Source organism: Asterias rubens, chromosome 18, assembly GCF_902459465.1.
Source record: "Asterias rubens chromosome 18, eAstRub1.3, whole genome shotgun sequence".
Classification (NCBI taxonomy): Eukaryota; Metazoa; Echinodermata; class Asteroidea; order Forcipulatida; family Asteriidae; genus Asterias; species Asterias rubens.
In genome coordinates, this window is record NC_047079.1 from 5,046,333 (window position 1) to 5,066,517 (window position 20,185).

At 41.1% G+C, this 20,185-nt stretch overlaps 1 protein-coding gene across 1 annotated transcript; it reads left to right on the forward strand.

Moving 5' to 3' along the window:
* The first annotated feature begins 12,052 nt into the window (after positions 1-12,052).
* LOC117302700 lies at positions 12,053-19,274 on the forward strand. The gene is made up of 2 exons (XM_033786697.1): positions 12,053-12,178; positions 16,925-19,274. The coding sequence occupies exon 2, from the start codon at positions 16,942-16,944 to the stop codon at positions 19,093-19,095; it is 2,154 nt and encodes a 717-aa protein (XP_033642588.1). The 5' UTR covers positions 12,053-12,178; positions 16,925-16,941; the 3' UTR covers positions 19,096-19,274.
* The last annotated feature ends 911 nt before the right edge of the window (positions 19,275-20,185 follow it).

Below are 20,185 nucleotides of genomic sequence, written 5' to 3' on the forward strand. Positions count from 1 at the left end.
CAATTCATGCACGGTATAGAAGAGGTTGAACGAGTCCACTTCTACCACATGATATTCATGCAGTTTTGTTGTTCTGTTTACCTTTCTGGTATGGCAGAGTCAAATCCTGATAAGTTCAATGAGTACATGTCGCAATTGATAGACGGCGACGTAGAAAGAAATGGATACTTAATCCGTTTCTGCAGCGGGAGAAAAAGAAAGGCTGCAGAATGTGTCATAGAACTGATCAAAAATCACCTTTCAGCTTACAGTAAACACACTCCTGTTGAGTGTGAGAGGTATGTATGTTTACATAGGATAATGATGCTGGCTTTGTTTGAAGCCAAGCTTGGTTCGTCTGTAAAAACCCTCGCGCTGGATGAATGGGTAAGATTCCAATATGAGTTGAAAGGAGAAGACCTCTTAGCCGCACATTATTTCATTAAAAACCTACCGGAACGATCCAGTCTTCGCTATGTTTCAGATTTAACGATAGCGTGTCAAGGAACAACCGACTTAGTTCTGCTAGAACAAATAATGGCTAGCACCAGGTGTGATTTATCATTACAAGTAGTTGGAGTCAATATGAACGACAAGATTCATCAACTCAAAAGCATTTCTGCATTTGTAACATCACTCACGTTAATATATTGTCAGTTAAGCAGTGTCTCTGTTCCTCAACTTTTCAAGTTATTTCAATCAACTACCAAGTTGAAGAAAGTGTGCTTGGTGGGAAACGACTTGCACGGTTTAAAATCAGACCACATACCTCACATTTCGTCCTTAGAGGTCTTGATGTTGGATAGATGTAAGCTTACGAAGGATGACATTGGGCCAGTTTTGTCCATTGTGGCTGCTACAGGTAGTGTAACGACACTTGCTCTAATTGATAACGATCTCCATGGTATTAAGGGGGACCAGATAGTAGCTGTTTCTTCCTTGAAGGAAGTGCATCTATACGCATGTGGTATACAAAGTGATGACATTAAGTCAGTTTTCTCCATCGTGGCTGCTGCAGGTAGTGTAACGAACCTTGTTCTAAAGGACAACGATCTCCATGGTATTAAGGGGGGCCAGATAACTCATGTTTCTTCATTGAAGAAATTGCTTCTAGTGAAGTGCGGTATAAAGAGTGATGACATTGGGTCAGTTTTTTCCATTGTGGCTGCTGCAGGTAGTGTAAGCACATTTGCTCTAATTGAAAACGATATCCATGGTATTAAGGCGGACCAGATAACTCCAGTTTCTTCCTTGAAAGAATTGCATCTATCCGCGTGTGGTATACAAAGTGATGATATTGGGTCAGCTTTCTCCATCGTGGCTGCTGCAGGTAGTGTAACGACACTTGTTCTAGAGGATAACGATATCCATGGTATTAAGGGGGACCAGATAACTCCAGTTTCTTCATTGAAGGAATTGCATCTATGCGCGTGTGGTATACAGAGTGATGATATTGGGTCAGTTTTCTCCATCGTGGCTGCTGCAGGTAGTGTAACGACACTTGTTCTAGAGGATAACGATATCCATGGTATTAAGGGGGACCAGATAACTCCAGTTTCTTCATTGAAGGAATTGCATCTGTACGCGTGTGGTATACAGAGTGATGATATTGGGTCAGTTTTCTCCATCGTGGCTGCTGCAGGTAGTGTAACGAAACTTATTCTAAAGGATAACGATCTCCATGGTATTAAGGCGGACCAGATAACTCCTGTTTCTTCCTTGAAGGAATTGCATCTAGTGAAGTGTGGTATACAGAGTAATGATATTGGGTCAGTTTTCTCCATCGTGGCTGCTGCAGGTAGTGTAACGACACTTGTTCTAGATGATAACGATCTTCATGGTATTAAGGCGGACCAGGTAACTCCAGTTTCTTCCTTGAAGGAATTGCATCTATACGCGTGTGGTATACAGAGTGATGATATTGGGTCAATTTTCTCCATCGTGGTTGCTGCAGGTAGTGTAACGGAACTAGTTCTAATAGACAACGATCTCCATGAAATTAAGGGGGAACAGATAACTCCTGTTTCTTCCTTGAAGGAATTGCATCTAGTGAAGTGTGGTATACAGAGTAATGATATTGGGCCAGTTTTCCCCATCGTGGCTGCTGCAGGTAGTGTAACGACACTTGTTCTAAAGGATAACGATCTCCATGGTATAAAGGGGCACCAGATAACTCCTGTTTCTTCCTTGAAAGAATTGCATCTATATGCGTGTGGTATACAAAGTGATGATATTGGGTCAGTTTTCTCCATCGTGGCTGCTGCAGGTAGTGTAACGACACTTGTTCTAAAGGATAATGATCTTCATGGTATTAAGGCTGACCAGATAACTCCAGTATCTTCCTTGAAGGAATTGTGTCTAGTGAAGTGTGGTATACAGAGTGATGATATTGGGTCAGTTTTCTCCATCGTGGTTGCTGCAGGTAGTGTCACGAAACTTTTTCTTAAGTATAACGATCTTCATGGTATTCAGGCGGACCAGGTAACTCCAGTTTCTTCCTTGAAGGAATTGCATCTATACGCGTGTGGTATACAGAGTGATGATATTGGGCCAGTTTTCTCCATCGTGGCTGCTGCAGGTAGTGTAACGACACTTGTTCTAAAGGATAATGATCTTCATGGTATTAAGGCGGACCAGGTAACTCCAGTTTCTTCCTTGAAGGAATTGCATCTATACGCGTGTGGTATACAGAGTGATGATATTGGGCCAGTTTTCTCCATCGTGGCTGCTGCAGGTAGTGTAACGAAACTTGTTCTAAAGGATAACGATCTCCATGGTATTAAGGGGCACCAGATATCTCCTGTTTCTTCCTTGAAGGAATTGCATCTATACGCGTGTGGTATACAAAATGATGATGTTGGGTCAGTTTTCTCCATCGTGGCTGCTGCAGGTAGTGTAACGACAATTGTTCTAAAGGATAATGATCTTCATGGTATTAAGGCTGACCAGATAACTCCAGTATCTTCCTTGAAGGAATTGTGTCTAGTGAAGTGTGGTATACAGAGTGATGATATTGGGTCAGTTTTCTCCATCATGGCTGCTGCAGGTAGTGTCACGAAACTTTTTCTTAAGTATAACGATCTTCATGGTATTAAGGCGGACCAGGTAACTCCAGTTTCTTCCTTGAAGGAATTGCATCTATACGCGTGTGGTATACAGAGTGATGATATTGGGCCAGTTTTCTCCATCGTGGCTGCTGCAGGTAGTGTAACGACACTTGTTCTAAAGGATAATGATCTTCATGGTATTAAGGCGGACCAGGTAACTCCAGTTTCTTCCTTGAAGGAATTGCATCTATACGCGTGTGGTATACAGAGTGATGATATTGGGCCAGTTTTCTCCATCGTGGCTGCTGCAGGTAGTGTAACGAGACTTGTTCTAAAGGATAACGATCTTCAGGGTATTAAGGCTGACCAGATAACTCCAGTATCTTCCTTGAAGGAATTGCATCTAGTGAAGTGTGGTATACAGAGTGATGATATTGGGTCAGTTTTCTCCATCGTGGCTGCTGCAGGTAGTGTCACGAAACTTTTTCTTAAGGATAACGATCTTCAGGGTATTAAGGCTGACCAGATAACTCCAGTATCTTCCTTGCAGGAATTGCATCTTTTGAAGTGTGGTATACAGAGTGATGATATTGGGTCAGTTTTCTCCATCGTGGCTGCTGCAGGTAGTGTCACGAAACTTTTTCTAAAGGATAACGATCTCTATGGTATTAAGGGGGACCAGATAACTCCTGTTTCTTCCTTGAAGGAATTGCATCTATACGCGTGTGGTATACAGAGTGATGATATTGGGCCAGTTTTCTCCATCGTGGCTGCTGCAGGTAGTGTAACGAATCTTCTTCTAAATGATAACGATCTCCATGGTATTAAGGGGCACCAGATATCTCCTGTTTCTTCCTTGAAGAAATTGCTTCTATACGCGTGTGGTATACAAAGTGATGATATTGGGCCAGTTTTCTCCGTCGTGGCTGCTGCAGGTAGTGTAACGGAACTTGTTCTAAAGGATAACGATCTCCATGGTATTAAGGGGCACCAGATAACTCCTGTTTCTTCCTTGAAGAAATTGTATCTAGTGAAGTGTGGTATACAGAGTGATGATATTGGGCCAGTTTTCTCCATCGTGGCTGCTGCAGGTAGTGTAACGAAACTTCTTCTAAATGATAACGATCTCCATGGAATTAAGGGGGACCAGATAACTCCAGTATCTTCCTTGAAGAAATTGCATCTATACGCGTGTGGTATACAGAGTGATGATATTGGGCCAGTTTTCTCCATCGTGGCTGCTGCAGGTAATGTAACGACACTTGTTCTAAAGGATAACGAGATTCATGGAATTAAGGCGGACCAGGTAACTCCAGTATCTTCCTTGAAGGAATTGCAACTATACGCGTGTGGTATACAAAGTGATGATATTGGGTCAGTTTTCTCCATCGTGGCTGCTGCAGGTAGTGTAACGAGACTTGTTCTAGTGGATAACGATCTTCATGGTATTAAGGCGGACCAGATAACTCCTGTTTCTTCCTTGAAGGGATTGTATCTATATGCGTGTGGTATACAGAGTGATGATATTGGGTCAGTTTTCTCCATTGTGGCTGCTGCAGGTAGTGTAACGAAACTTGCCCTAAAGGATAACGATCTTAATGGTATTAAGGCGGACCAGATAGTAGCTGTTTCTTCCTTGGAGTTATTGGGCTTGACTGATTGTGGTTTACAGAATGATGACTTCAGGGCACTTTCTCGGGCCCTGAACATGCAAATCAATGGTTCCGCTCTTTTAAGACCGACGGCCACGCACTCCGAAACTCCACATAATCCACACACTCCAAAAAGGAACAAGAAGTGTAACATTTCGTAACAGTTTGCTGTGTAAAACTACTGGCGACAAATATTTTGTACATTTTGGCCAATTCATGTTTTCAGTAACAAAACGAAAATTTTTGTTCTACCCCTCACTTGTTTTATACACAAGGAACGTGTAAAACAGTACCCAAAATCGCGTAGGAAATCAAAGCTTCACATCGAGATTTGTATAACTTAAAAAATGTGGGTACATTTTCAAAATGTCCATAGATTTACATTAAACTTACAGGGTTTGAAGATAATGATAGTGGAAAGCTTCCCTTCAAATCTTACTTACTGAGGTGCCATAGTTTTTGAGAAATGAGTAAAACAATGTCATGAAAATACGTTTGTAAATAATTAAAATAATTTTCGTCTCATGAGACGAAAATTATTTTCATGACATTGTTTTACTCATTTCCCAAAAACTACAGCACCTCAGCACGTAATATGTTCAGGGAAGCTTTCTACTATCATTATCTTCAAACTGTGTAAGTTTAGTGTAAATCTGTGGACATTGTGTGTTTTGTCCTACAAAAGTTACATAGACCCTTTAAAGGCAGTGGACACTATTGGTAATTACTCAAAATACTTATTTGCATGAAACCTTACTTGGTAACGAGTAATGGGGCGAGGTTGATACTATAAAACATTGTGATAAACGGCTCCATCTGAAGTAACGTAGTTTTCGAGAAAGAAGTAATATTCCACGAATTTTATTTCGAGAGCTCAGATTTAGAATTTTGAGGTCTCGAAATCAAGCATCTGAAAGCACACAACTTCGTGTGACAGGAGTGATTTTTCTTTTATTATCTCGCAACTTTGACGACCAATCGAGCTCAAATTTTCACAGGGTTGTTATTTTATCTATTTGTTGAGATACATCAAGTGAGAAGACTGGTCTTTGGCAATTACCAAAAGAGGCCAGTGTCTTTAAGAACTGGGTAATAAGAGCAAAATAATGTGAACCTCAAATACTGTAACTATGGCACAACAACTAAAAATGAGGCAAATTGCTCGACATGGGAAATTTTTTCCCATTTTGCAAAAAATTTGTTCCGTATACACTCGTGCATAGCACGTCACAAATTAATCATAATTAAAGGCTGGTGGACGTTATGCTGACAGTGCAGGGCGTTGATGTTTGATGTTCATGGATCCAAAGTTGTGATTATACAGAATTGACAACTGGAGCAATGTTCGCAGCCTCTGATCCATTTACATACTGCACATTAATTTACAAAAATCAACAACACAATAAGAATCTATAAATAATTATAGTCATAATGACCATGAGTTGATATTATTGCAATATCATGATCAAATAAAATGTTTAAAACTACGGAGATATAGTTTGGTATCCTCACCTGTTGAATATTGTGCGGGGAGAGATTCAACCAAAGGCAGTGGACACTATTGGTAATTATTACTCAACATAATTAGTAGGATAAAACCTTACTTGGTAATGAGTAATGGAGAGCTGTAGTATAAAACATTGTGAGAAACGGCTCCCTCTGAAGTACTGTAGTTTTCGAGAAAGAAGTAATTTTTTACGAATTTGATTTCGAGACCTCGGATTTAGAATTGAGGTCTGGAAATCAAGCATCTGAAAGCACACAGCTTCGTGTGACAAGGGTGTTTCTTCTGTCATTATTATCTCGCAACTTCGACGGAGCTCAAATTTTCACAGGCTTGTTATTTTATGCATATGTTGAGATACACCAAGTGAGCAGACTGGTATTTTATTACCAATAGTGTCCAATGTCTTTTAACTTTACGCCAATAAAACACTAGACTTGACTCCTGTCTTTATTAGCCTCGAAGAATGACGTCAGACGTTCATCAGGCTAATAAAGCACAGGCTCCTTACAACCCGTCCCCGCCTATACTATTAGCAGACATCTTCTCTTGATGACCAGGGGTGTGGTCTCGTAAGAGCAGGTGAGAGAGAATATAACTTTTATAATGTTAATAATTAACTAAACGTAAAAAAATTAAATCCTCACATTTTACCATAGAGCAAGGATTCTTTTATGGCTCGTTTTTGATTTGTACATTCAATTAATGTTTTTTATATAACAATAATAATAATTATTCGGGCAATCACATTTACCAGCACATGTACATACATTAAAAATATTTAAGTAAACAAAGTAAAACAACAGTGGGGTGCCCAGGACAGCATATACATTAACATGTATATATAGACCATGTGAACTTTGTTTACAATAAGTGTGACCTTGTACATTCTTTAGCTAGTCTGGCAGGCAAGATACTGCACTGGTCATGTTACGGAAAAGTCGACATTTTGTGTTGTTTTCCACAAAAATCCAAGAGTTATGAGAGTAAAAGCTGGACATGTTTCCACATGCCCAATTTCATCATATTAAAAGTTGATAAGAATTGGACAGTGCAATCTCATTATAAGATTTTATGTTTCTTTCCATTTGGCTGTGTACAAATCGTGCCTGTAGTTAGTCCGGGCTTGGTGGCTCTTCTGTAAACATGTGATGTCACATGTCACATCCTATAATTTTATACTGTCGTGGTTTCAACTACTTTCATGAGTTTTGTTTATAGACCTTATGCACATGACGTCATTTCAGTAGGGCGCCCTCACCTAGAGGTCAAAAGGAGGTTGTTCATTGGCCAATCCTGTGCGCCGCGCGTACAGATCGATTGTTTCGTCACCGTTTTTCCACTAAGATGGCCGCTGGATGACGTCAATGCATAAGGTCTATTAGTGTAAATTATCATAAATCTTTATATATAATAATAATTGTATAATGTCTTTATCTAGAACTATTGATCTTTGAGCTGGACTATAGTGTGATCTGCCTGTAAAGGCTTATTTTATGAGTACATTTTATTGGGATCGTTGGTTTTGCTAATATCGATGTTTCTTTTTAAGCAGATACATTCCTACAACGTAGGCCTATACTTGCAAACATCACAACATTTAAACATTAGGTGGAGAAATATGAAGAAAGTAAGCATTTCGTAACTTGATTTTTGAAGGCAGTGGACACTATTGGTAATTACTCAGAATATTTATTAGCATAACACCTTACTTGGTAACGAGTAATGGGGAGAGGTTGGTAGTATAAAACATTGTGGGAAACGGCTCCCTCTGAAGTAATTTTCCATGAATTTGATTTCGAGACCTCAGATTTAGAATTTGAGGTCTCGAGATCAAGCATCTGATGACACACAACTTAGTGTGACAAGGTTTTTTTCTTCCATTAATATCTCGCAACTTCGACCACCGGGTTCAAATTTGCACAGGTCTCTTATTTTTGTGCATATGTTGAGATACACCAACTGTGAGGGCTATCTTTGACAATGACCACTAGTGTCCAGTGTCTTTAAGTGTTGGTATGTGTTTGGGTGTTTTGTATGTGTGGGGTTGTAGGGTTGTTGGGGTTGTTGTTGTTGTTGTTGTTGTTTTTTTGTTTTTTGTTTTTTTGTTTTTTTGTTTTTTGTTTTTTTTTTTGGGGGGGGGGTTGGGTATTATTGCTTTCTTGCAACTTCGGTGCCAATATTGAGCAAAATGGTCACGGATTGGTTGTTTTATGCATGTTGGGATACACCACGTGAAAATATTAATAACATTATTACCAATAATATTTTGTCCAGTGCCTTTTTAACTGAACCCTTCTACGGATCATGTAGGGGTGTTCCAGTAATCAAGTGTTAAGGAAACTTAAGTAGGCCTACTCTGTAAAAAACGAATTAATTTTTATACCAAATGATTTGTTATTGTTGTACGTTGTCTTTATTAAAGGCGACAATGGTGAAATAAAGTAAGAGGGAAACAATTTACAAAATGTATTTTCTTTAATGTGGTAATTTCTTTGAATGTGCAACGTATTTAGTCTCTAAAATAACAAAATTAGAAAGCGTTAAACAAACAAGTATAGCAAATAAGCGGAGCAACAAAGCAATCACTATCATGGTCCAAGACGTAACTATGAGAGGTTTCGCAAGTGTACGTATACAGATATTGGTGTGTGACATCGACACTTTGTGTGTTCACGTGACGCGTATCCGCGACTATTGTATTTTGCATACACGTAAGCGACGGACAGGATATCGTAGAAAAACGGATACTGTTTTGCAGACTTTTAGTTGTATGTTTGTCCCACATCTAAACCATTTCCCACGAAAATTGCTTTCACTGGTATCGTGCTTGATATAGATGGAAAATTGTTGAGAAAATGCAGTGTATAAAACACGGTTCCTATCGCATCGGTCATGTTTGTCAGGAAAAATATGATGAACGCGAGCGCACTCAAGTAAAGCCTAATGTTTACGAAACAAAATCCAACTCGCGTCTGACGTGAACGGATACGGTTATCGTATCCGTATCTGTATCGGGGGGGGGGGGGGGGGGGGGGGTATCCGCACGCTTGCGAAACCTCTCTATTGCCCATGAGAGCCCGACAGAGGGCCCGCTCTCCGTTCTAGTGGGTGCACCCTACTCAAAAAGTCCCATTGTAATTCCAATGCTTTAATGTTCAAAAATTCTCAAAAAATAATCTTTAAGTCTCTCAGGCCTCTTGAAAACCAATCAGATTATTTTCAGACCACTAAACTTCTGCTTGGTCAGCCGTGTTGCTATTAGTACCTTAGAAGAAGACAAAAAAACCGTCGTTTTTCCCAAATCGACTTGCAGCAAGTTCACGAGGCGCACTCCGCCAATTCCCAAGCTGTGACCAACTTTTCAAAGCCCAAATTTACCAAATCTCCTAATAAGCTGAAAACCAAGAACCCCCATGTTTTGATGAATTATTATAACTACCGTAGTCAACGCCTGACCCCCCAAAAGGCGAACGTTATAAAATATTTCATGGGCATACCAAAAAGTGATAATTAATTTTGGCGCATAAACAAAAAAATGTCGATTTTTAGTTTTTAGTGCACCATAATTAATCGGCATGGCTGTTGTGCGCACCACACTAACTATAGGCCGTCTTTCATGTGCCCAAGCTAATATCATAATTTGTAGGCCCCAACCAACTTTTGAAATAGGTGTTTTGGGGGTCAAACAAATAGATAGTGTAATTACACCATTGGTAATCTGGGGGCTCTAGTGTGCTTCAGCTTTTAATAAGGAGGTTTAATAAATAGTTGGTCCTATATCGCTTGGAAATGGGAGGAGTGCTTCACGAAATCGGTTTCGGAAAAAACACGGGTGTGTTTTTTTCTTCACATGTAGTGCCCCCGAAGTATGCTGTCGACACGCTCAACCCCCGTCGCTTCATTGGTTTGGCTTTATATGCATACCAAGATGGTAGCAAAAACTGAGCAACCCGATCAAGTTGTATAAGTGGTTGCGTTCGATTAGCTTCCCAGGGTCGACCCAGCGATGCTCACTCGGCTGGGAGCCCCTGACAGAAGCTAATCGAACGATCACACTCGCCCTCTCGTGGTGACATCATGCACCTCGGGTCACCCCCATAGTGACCCACTCCACAAGCAGGGAACTTGGGGCTGACCCGGGTGAGCCCCTGGAATGAAGCCAAGGCCATTCGAACGCTCCGGGGCTGACCGGGGTCGACCCAGGGAAGCTAATCGAACGCACCCTAAGAGAAACTCGTGGCGAGTCGCCATTGCGTGGTCTCCCCTTCCAGTCGCTAGTGGGATAACGGCTCTACGTAACTGATCAAACCACAACCGGCCTTGGGAAAAAAAGACTTCTCCATTTCAGTCAGGATGGCACAGGATGTGACACACACACGAAACGATTATTTGAACGATTTTCTATACGAATTCGTAGAATTCTTACCCTTACTAATCCAAACTTGCAAAGAACTTGAACAAAACTTGTTCAGGTAAATCATCAATAGTGATGCGATCCCGGGGCCTGGGCCTAATTCAGAACTCCATTTATTACCTTCTTTGGTAAACTTAAAATGTAACTCGAGAGCAAAACGGCACCATCACAGCGTGAACAATACTGTGACACACCGCCGCGGCACAGAGTGTCGGGTGAAGTAAACAATCACCACTGACTGTTTACATCTCAATCTTGTAAGTGGTGATTAAAGGCCTACCAGCTGGCAAGGTTTCTCAGAAACAAAAACCACGCAACTGGTAAACATTTTTTGAGTTATGACCAAATATGATGTCAATCACTGACGGCGGCATGCAGGGCAAGGAGGGGGTGGGGGCAAGGAGGGGGGGGGCAGCGATTCAAAGGCACTGGACAAATGACCTTCGGTTGAATGGTCAAAGAACAGTGTTGTCAGTGATGATCCCAACATGACATCATAGGCATAAAATAAAACATCTGTAAAAATGTTGATTATAGATTGATCATCAAACTTGAAATAACGCAAACTTGAGAATCGGATGAGCACCCTTATGTTGCATTACTTTGTGTGCTTTCAGATGCATAATAATTTTAAGGCTTCATCAGCTAAAAGGCAGTGGACACTATATATCGGTAATTACTCAAAATATTTATTAGCATACAACCTCACTTGGTAACAAATAAGGGGAAGAGGTTGATAGTATAAAACATTGTGAGAAATGGCTCCCTCTGAAGTAACGTAGTTTTCGAGAAAGAAGTAATTTTCCACGAATTTGATTTCGAGACCTCAGAAACAGATGAGGTCTCGAAATCAACTTGCATGTGAAAGCACCCAACTTCATGTGACAAGGGTGTGTTTTTCTTTCATTATTATCTCGTAACTTCGACGACCAATTGAGCTCAAATTTTCACAGGTTTGTTATTTTGTGCATATGTTGAGATACACCAAGTGAGAAGACTAGTCTTTGACGATTACCAATAGTGTCCAGTGTCTTTAAGTCTTTTATTATTTTGAGCGATAAATAACCTCTTTCTCTAAAACTACGTTAATTACTTAAGAGGGAGCCGCGTTTCAACAGCTTTCCACTGGTCGTACCAAGCATAGAGCTCTACGTACCAAGTAAGTTTTTGTGCTAACAATTGTTTTGAGTATGCATACCAGTGTCCATACGCTGCCTTTAACTCCGTGAACTCTAAACAACAACCCCATGGGCGGGGGGGGGGGTGGAGGCGGGGCTTGTCGACAACCCAAGGCCGTCAGGTCTCGATCAGGTCACGTACCAGTCACCCAAATGACGTCAAAACATCCCGGTTTCTCGCTAAACGGTAAAGAGATTAATCACGTGATGACAGGGAACTCAAACAACAGGCGGTCCAACCCTAAACACAGCATTATATAAAGCGGTAGCGTGGAAAACAAACTTTCACTTTTGCGAAGTCGTCGAGACAGCAGACATTCCAGAAAGAACCCAATTTAGTTTTGCTCGTTTTCACACAGTCGTCTAGAGGTAGTGATCAGACTTAAGGTATTGTTGATAAGGTAAGATTTGTCTCCTTTACATTTATGAACATTCTCCGTCATCCAGTGACAATTGGACTTACTATTTTATAATAGTTATAACAGTTTTTCTCCTTTGTCCTTTTCCAGTGCGGTCCTAAGCCGCTGTTTTTGTTCAGTGTAGAGAGCGTTGATTTTTGTTTTGAATTTTAAACAAAAACTCATAAATTGTTGTCGTTAGTTTAGAAGGAAAAGCCACGGCGAAATTTGTTAGCGATGGTGTTCATCGCAAGAAGAGGTATGCCAGGGAGCCGCGGCCCGGCGTTTGTATGGTGCTGACAACAACAGAATTCTAAAATGTCACTTTTACTACTACCTTCTGAGTGTGCCCTAACAATGTGAGAAACGGTTTCCTCTGAAGTGACATAGTTTTTTATCGAGAAAGAAGTAATTTTCCACGAACTTGATTTCTAGACCTCAGATTTAGAGTTTGAGGTCTCGAAATCAACCATCTAAAAGCACACAACTTCGTGTGACAAGGGTGTTTTTTCTGTCACTATTATCTTGCAACTTCGACGACCAATTCAGCTCAAATCTTTACAGGTTTGTTATTTGATGCATATGTTGAGATACACCAACTGAGAAGACTGGTCTTTGACAATTACCAATAATGTCCAGTGTGTTTAATAGAGAACCATGCAGTGTATCCCAACATATGCATAAAATAACAAATCTGTGAGTATTTGGACTCAATGGGAGACTTTCTGGGACGATAGAGGGCAGCAGACTTACCAGGTAAATCCATTGTTCTCAGAATAATGCGCATGTTCAGAACTACGTAAACAATGGAAATTTACCCGGTATGTCTGCTGCCACCTAGCGTTGGGAAGTCTCCTATTGGTCTTCGTAGTTGCAAGAGCTATACTTTCAGATGCCTAAAAAGGCTTCAGGTCTGAAGTCTTTTGGAGTGGTATCCTCTTTCTCGAAAACTACGTAACTTTAGAGTGAGCCGTTTCTCACAATGTTTTATATTATTAACAGCTCTCCATTGCTCGTTACCAAAAGTAAGTTTTTATTTGTATATGCTAAGAACTGTTTTAAATAATACCAAATAGTGTCCGGTGCCTTTAGTTAAAGGTAGTGGACACTATTGGTAATTACTCAAAATAGTATTTAGCATAAAACCTTTCTTGGTGACGAGTAATGGGGAGAGGTTGATGGTATTGTGAGAAACGGCTCCCTCTGAAGTGCCATAGTTTTCGAGAAAGAAGTAACTTTCCACGAATTTGATTTCGAGACCTCAGATTTAGAACCTGAGGTCTCGAAATCAACCATCTAAACGCACACAACTTCGTGTGACATGGGTGTTTTTTTTTTCTTTCATTAGTTCGAAGACCGATTAAGCTCAAATTTTCACAGGTTTGTTATTTTATGCATATGTTGAAATACACCAACTGTGAAGGCTAGTCTTTGACAATTACCAATAGTGTCCATTGCCTTTAAGGTTTGATATAATAATGCTAAATCAAATCTTGACTCAAATTTGTAAAAAGGTCTTATAGGTTTATTAAGCATTTTGCACTGTGCTACGGGAGTGTGTGGGTTGCACCTCTGGGGTGCCTCACACCACCTAGATCAATCACCAACCCCCCCCCCCCCCCCAGGGATTAACCAAATAAACAGAACAAAATTCTGTTTGTTTTTAAATGTGTCTGTTTTCTAAAAGAGTCTTAGATTGAGTTGTTTCGACAGATTGCTTGAAGTATTATTATAGCACAAGGTTGTTAGCGTCACTATGCATGACCAGTAAAACGATTCCTTGTAAAATGTAAGGCAAAACAAAACAAAAATACCAGTTGATCGTCCCCTCTTTTATCCTTTTTTTTTAAGGCCGCATTCTTTTTCTTTTATTTTGTAATTTTTACAATGTTTTTTTTTAAGACAAATTTTCTGTGTATTTCTAGTAAACTTAGTAATCTTTTAAGAACGTGTAACTAATAAAGTAAGTGGTGACTTTAAACTCAAGAACTTGTGGCTATATATAGACGATGTGACCTCTGACGTCACACGAAAACCATAACATGATTCGCGCGCATACGTCGGGCAAAATCTTTGTGTTTTGACAGCCAGCTAGAAAGTGTACGTAATCTTACTATGACTACGCAACTCAGTGCCCGGCAAAACATGACGTATATAGTGTTTGTCAACAGAGGGCGGTTTGAATGTAAACATAGGTCACATCGTCTATAGTTTGAATTAAAATGCTTGGCGGCCATCTTTGAAAGCAATAAATAAACTAAACTGCCCTCATCCTCATCTTTTTGGCAAAACCCGGACGCTCAACTGATATTATTTTTTACTTGCCCTAAATAGCAGAGCAAACAGCTACGCAAATTGTTTCAGTTACTCAAAAATCTACTCAATGTTATAGCAGTTCAGTCTGCACAAAAACTTTCAAGTCTTAACATTTAGCGTTATGCAAAGCTACTGGTCGAAATCGTCACGGTTCCCTGGTGACGGTGGAAAACAATCTATCGTCTGCAAACAAAATATTGCCTGGTGATTTGTTCACATCAGGGATTTGAGGCATTGCATGGTGAGGTATCAATGTTTATTTTGGTTTGCATAAAAACACCATGTGTGTATCTATTTGGTAGTACTAGTTACAGGTTAAAAACCCACCCTTTCTGAACAGAACAAAAATTAAAAGTTCACAGATTTACAGATAACTTACAGGGTTTACAGAAGGTAATGGTGAAAGACTTTCCTTGAAATATTGTGTCGGACTCTGTTATAAATTGCATATTATAACATAATTTGTATTAGTCCGACGAAGAATTCTTACTTTATAGTTAATAGTCCGACGAAGATTATTTTATTTAGTTTAAGTTGTCCAACGAGGATTCTTAAGTTTATTATAGAGTCATTGTTTCAACTTTCACCTCCTATACGGGTGTTAGTTTTTCTTAGTTTTATAATTCTGAGAAACATTTGTTTATAGTGCCACATCCTTGAGAGGAGTGGCCAGAGTCACTGTCCAGGAATTCCTTGACCATAAGACGTAGCAGTTGGTTGCCCCAAGGGACATGACGTAAGGTATATGTTGCAATGACTGTTGCAAGGTCAGTAGTTTCCTTGAATTGTGCCCGGATTTGATTGTCTTTAGCTGCCCACACGTTTTCTTAAGAACTTAAGCCACTAATTATTTTCTCATTGGTCAAGCCCAACCAGAATGTTATTGTTTTAATATTTCTGGGCAATCGTAGTTTAACTTTCCTGTCCGAGTGCGTGACCAGCTTGGTATATCCTGGCTCGTTTTCCTCTGGATCCTCAGAGCGAAAATCGGCCTAATGCAAGGAAGACTTCTTGAAAGTGCTTAGATAGTTACACTTTGCGTAGATTTTGTTTGGAACATTTGTTACTTCCCTAAGTACGTTCCTAAATTCCCTTCTTCCATCTTTACCACGTGCTCTGTTGATACAGACTAGCCCACAGGCCTCGCTTGGGAAGTTGACCCGGTTCAACTTTTCGCCAGTCCCGCTCTCAACCCCCCCCCCCCCCCCCCCCCTTCGTCGTCTTCCTGGAATTCGTCAGAGTCACTTCTTGGACTTCGGAGCCAATCTGATGTCGACCTCCAAAGACAGAGCCTCTGCCAAGTCCAGTTAAAGCGCGGAACCAGCTAAGACCTATATATCATTGTGTATTTTCGTTGCCATTAACTGCTTCAGTATTTATTATTGCTGTTTCATTTTACAAACCTGCGATTGTTAATATTTCCTCAGACTCATATATGGTTGAGTATTTTTACTTGTTGTTTCACCTTGGTGAATTGCCGTTCAAATATCATTTCGTACAATTGTGAACCGTTGATAATACTGAAGGAGTTAATATGATTTTGAACCATTGCCTTATTGATTGTTTTTTATAACTGAATGTATTGTGTTGTATTTGTTGAATCCTTGATATTGAGATATTGAGTTAATTTTCATAATAATAATAATAATAACTATAATTGAGAGAGAAGAGAATCATAACTAAATTGCTGCCTGTTGTGTTTTCTTTCTTAGCAAACATTCCGATATTCTTAATCGAACCACGTCGTAGTCTCTTGATTATTTAAAAGAGGTAAAAACCTGTGACAATTATTCCATGAAATGCTTTACTTTTTGAGAAAACATTAAAACAATTATCAATTCTCGATATCGAGAATAACGGATTTCTTTGAAACACAAGGGTGGGTTTTCCCGTTATTTTCTCCCGACTCCGATGACCGATTCAGCCTACATTTTCACAGGTTTGTTATTGTATATGTAAGTTGTGATACAAGTGTGGGCCTGTGGACAATATTTTTAACCGATGTGCGATTGCTTTAAGAAATGTGTCAACCTACCTTAAAAATAATTAAATAATTAATTTCACCGCAGAAGACCCCCGCAGTGTACCAGAGCCGTGCTGCACTATACACGGCTTTGACAGTTTTTATAATGGTGCCCTCCCCTGCTTGGTTGTTGGGCAATATTTTTGTTAGACTTGCCTCGGTGACGTCCCCTGTTGAGTTTTGGACGTATGCCAAACATGTAACCTAACTTTTTCCCGGGTTAGCGTGACTGACGTACCTTTATGCAAATTTCGGGCACGTCAAATTTACCGATTAGGTTGCATTTTTCCAAAAAAACAAAAGAGACGGTAGGCCTACGTCAAAGAAGCGGGAAAGCTCACCACTAAGTATAATTGATTTTTAAGGGATTCAGAAAAAAAACTCATTCATAATTTTGTCTTCTTTCACAGACGCAGGTGTGTCCACAATGGCGGCGCTGACTGATTGCAAGATGTCAGTAATCTTTCTGGCGATGTTCCTTCTCGGCCACCATAGAGTCCAAACCTTCAAACTGAACAATGACGTTCTGTCGTTCGTAGATACTGATTCATCAGTCGAGACGGAGCACGGCAGTTCTCGTCCAGATCCGTCATCATACCACTCAATGGAAGATGATCACAATGATTACAGTGATTCTGAAGATGATGATCATGATAACGATGATGATCATGATGATGCTTCGTCAATACAACTATCGGCTCTGCAGGCCGAGTCTTCTGTTCCTGATGATGATCCGGACTTTGTTCCGTCAGAAATTGATTTGTCTAACGACTCTCCGAGTTCCTCATCTGATGACCACGAGCCGGAAGATCTGGACTTTGTTCCGTCAGAAATTGATTTGTCTAACGGCTCTGATGCGATCTCCCATGACTACGAGTCGGAAGATCCGGACTTCGTTCCTTCAGAAACTGATTTGTCTAACGACTCTCAGAGTTCCTCATCTGATGACCACGAGCCGGAAGATCTGGACTTTGTTCCGTCAGAAATTGATTTGTCTAACGGCTCTGATGCGATCTCCCATGACTACGAGTCGGAAGATCCGGACTTCGTTCCTTCAGAAACTGATTTGTCTAACGACTCTCAGAGTTCCTCATCTGATGACCACGAGCCGGAAGATCTGGACTTTGTTCTGTCAGAAATTGATTTGTCTAACGGCTCTGATGCGATCTCCCATGACTACGAGTCGGAAGATCCGGACTTCGTTCCTTCAGAAACTGATTTGTCTAACGACTCTCAGAGTTCCTCATCTGATGACCACGAGCCGGAAGATCTGGACTTTGTTCCGTCAGAAATTGATTTGTCTAACGACTCTGATGCGATCTCCCATGACTACGAGTCGGAAGATCCGGACTTTGTTCCGTCAGAAGTTGATTTGTCTAACGACTCTCCGAGTTCCTCATCTGATGACCAAGAGTCAGAAGATTCGGTAATTGCTCAGTCAGATCTGCCAGTTGAACAGTCCAAAGATTCGCAAGAGACACGTGGCATTGGTTCGTCTCCAAGCACCCAGTTGAGAGAGCATGACAAAGATAAGACATCCAGAAGGCGCGGGAAACAGTGGGGCGGTTCACCCCCTACCCGACGACTGAATGAAATCAGACAAGCAGACGCTGAATATTTTGATTTGTACCTCTGCGGACAATTTCTTGACATTACTGAGGATGACAGCAATCGTTTCGCAGTCTTGGGCTTTAACTACGCCGGTCGGTCGCAGCCATTTCTTCCCTGTCAAGACCCATCCTCAGTTAGAGAAACTGTGAATTACTTGTACCGTACTCAAACAGACAGCCTGAATGCTTTCCAGCAAGTACTTCGCGATTTACCAGCAGCCTGGCAAAGGTACATAGCTGAGAAAGGCTCTGCCCCAAGAACAGTCCATATCTTCTCTTTCAACGCACCGGCAAATGTTGACGATGTTGTTCAGTTTCTTCAGTTGCGGACTTCAGAACCTTACAGCTCAGCTCGTTTCATCCTCGGCTACGCTAACCAGAGAGTAGAGATTGAAAACGGGAAATCCGACTTGGACGGAGACTTTGTTGATTTAATGGAACAGTTACGCCTAGCAAAGGTGGACGCAGTCCTAGTTTGCGGTCGGTGTCTGAAAGTGGCGGGTTACCCGGTAGGCGGGCGTAGACGCAACACCATGAGGTACGGCATGTCGGCTCTTCCATGGCCAATTAGCTCACAATGTCGCATCGATCAAGAAGATAACATTCCAGGCGCAGACTTCACCCAAAAAACATGTAATAGCTTCCAGAAGTCCGTAGCAAAGTGTGCTGTCCGGTCTTTGGACCGTCGCTTATCCAGAGACGATGACACCACCAGAGATGCTGTGTCCGGTCGGGGCACCAACGAAGACCTGCAACGGAAACTGGGTGAAGTCACTAGAATCTGTATAAGAGACAAACGTTGTTGGAGAAAGGAAAGTGCATCAATTCGTGATCTGTTTGTATCTTCGGAAGAAGTCCCTGGTAGTCATCGTCGAAGAGGACCAAAGTTAGATTTCGGCAAGATAATAGAACGATGTGTTTCAGGGGCACGAAAACTGCCACTTGACTTGGAAGACTTCCAACGTCACTGATACAAACAGTACAATGTATATTAAGGGAAGGCTATAGGTGGCAGCACATATTATAATCTAGACCTTATCGCAAATACTCGGTACACGCGCTTTAGGCATGGACTGAGGTGCATGCTGGTCTAGCTAGCGATCATAGTCTGGAGCGCGATTACCGGTTGGTCTGAACAGGAGTGCGTTTTGGCGACCCCAACCAAAAACTGTTTCTGACGTCATAACCAAAACGGTAACCGGGCTCACAACTCGGTTATCGTTCAGTCTGAACAGCAGAACCAACGACCAACAACTGAAACAGTTTTTGGTTGGGATCGCCAAAACACACTCCAGCAATGTCACTGCGCTCAACCAACCGAACACGTGAAAACGCTCAACGGATGACCAATGTTTCTGGTTTGGGTCTTGATTGCTAGCTAGACCAGCATGCACCTTAATAAACAGTTAAAGCTTGCGCATTGGGGATTCGCGAAAAGTTTTGTTTCTATTTTGGACATAATTTTGAGCATTCATGCGCACATTTCCTGTTTTGAGTAGGGGACTACGTTGCGACACTTTTTGAAACGATCCTCCACTGGACCCTTCCCATGAAATATGCTAATCACATTCACGCATACGTACATACCCTGTTGGTTGGCAAACGCCATAGAGTTGTGCACTAAGCAGACACGCAATCGCGTCTGCGTCACGCACCCATTAGCCGTGTACAAAACAGCGCAATGTTCCCTCATTTTGCCAACCAAAACGTTAGTGCGCACGCGCTATGTGCAATTTACATAATCATGGGAAGGGTCTAGGGGAGGTGTGCATAGCGGCGTTATTGAATTAATCCTGCAATAGGGAACATGGTGTATAACGACGTTACTAATAACGTAGTCTGATCTCAAGACAGGAATTGGCAGTGTACAACCCATCGCTGCAGACAAATAAAACTTCTCAGTTGCGGCAGGACCAACAGGGGGCGCAGTTTATTTCATTTTGTGCTTTCAGATGCTTGAATTCGAGACCTCAGTTGAGGTATTGAATTCAATTCAAATATTGTAGTGAGAAATCAGTTCTTTCTCAAAAACTTAAGCGGGAGCCGTTTCTTACAATGTTT

Bases quoted from the DNA above. Each gene is read 5' to 3' on its own strand.
- LOC117302700 (XM_033786697.1), top strand. From the start codon at position 16,942: ATGGCGGCGCTGACTGATTGCAAGATGTCAGTAATCTTTCTGGCGATG.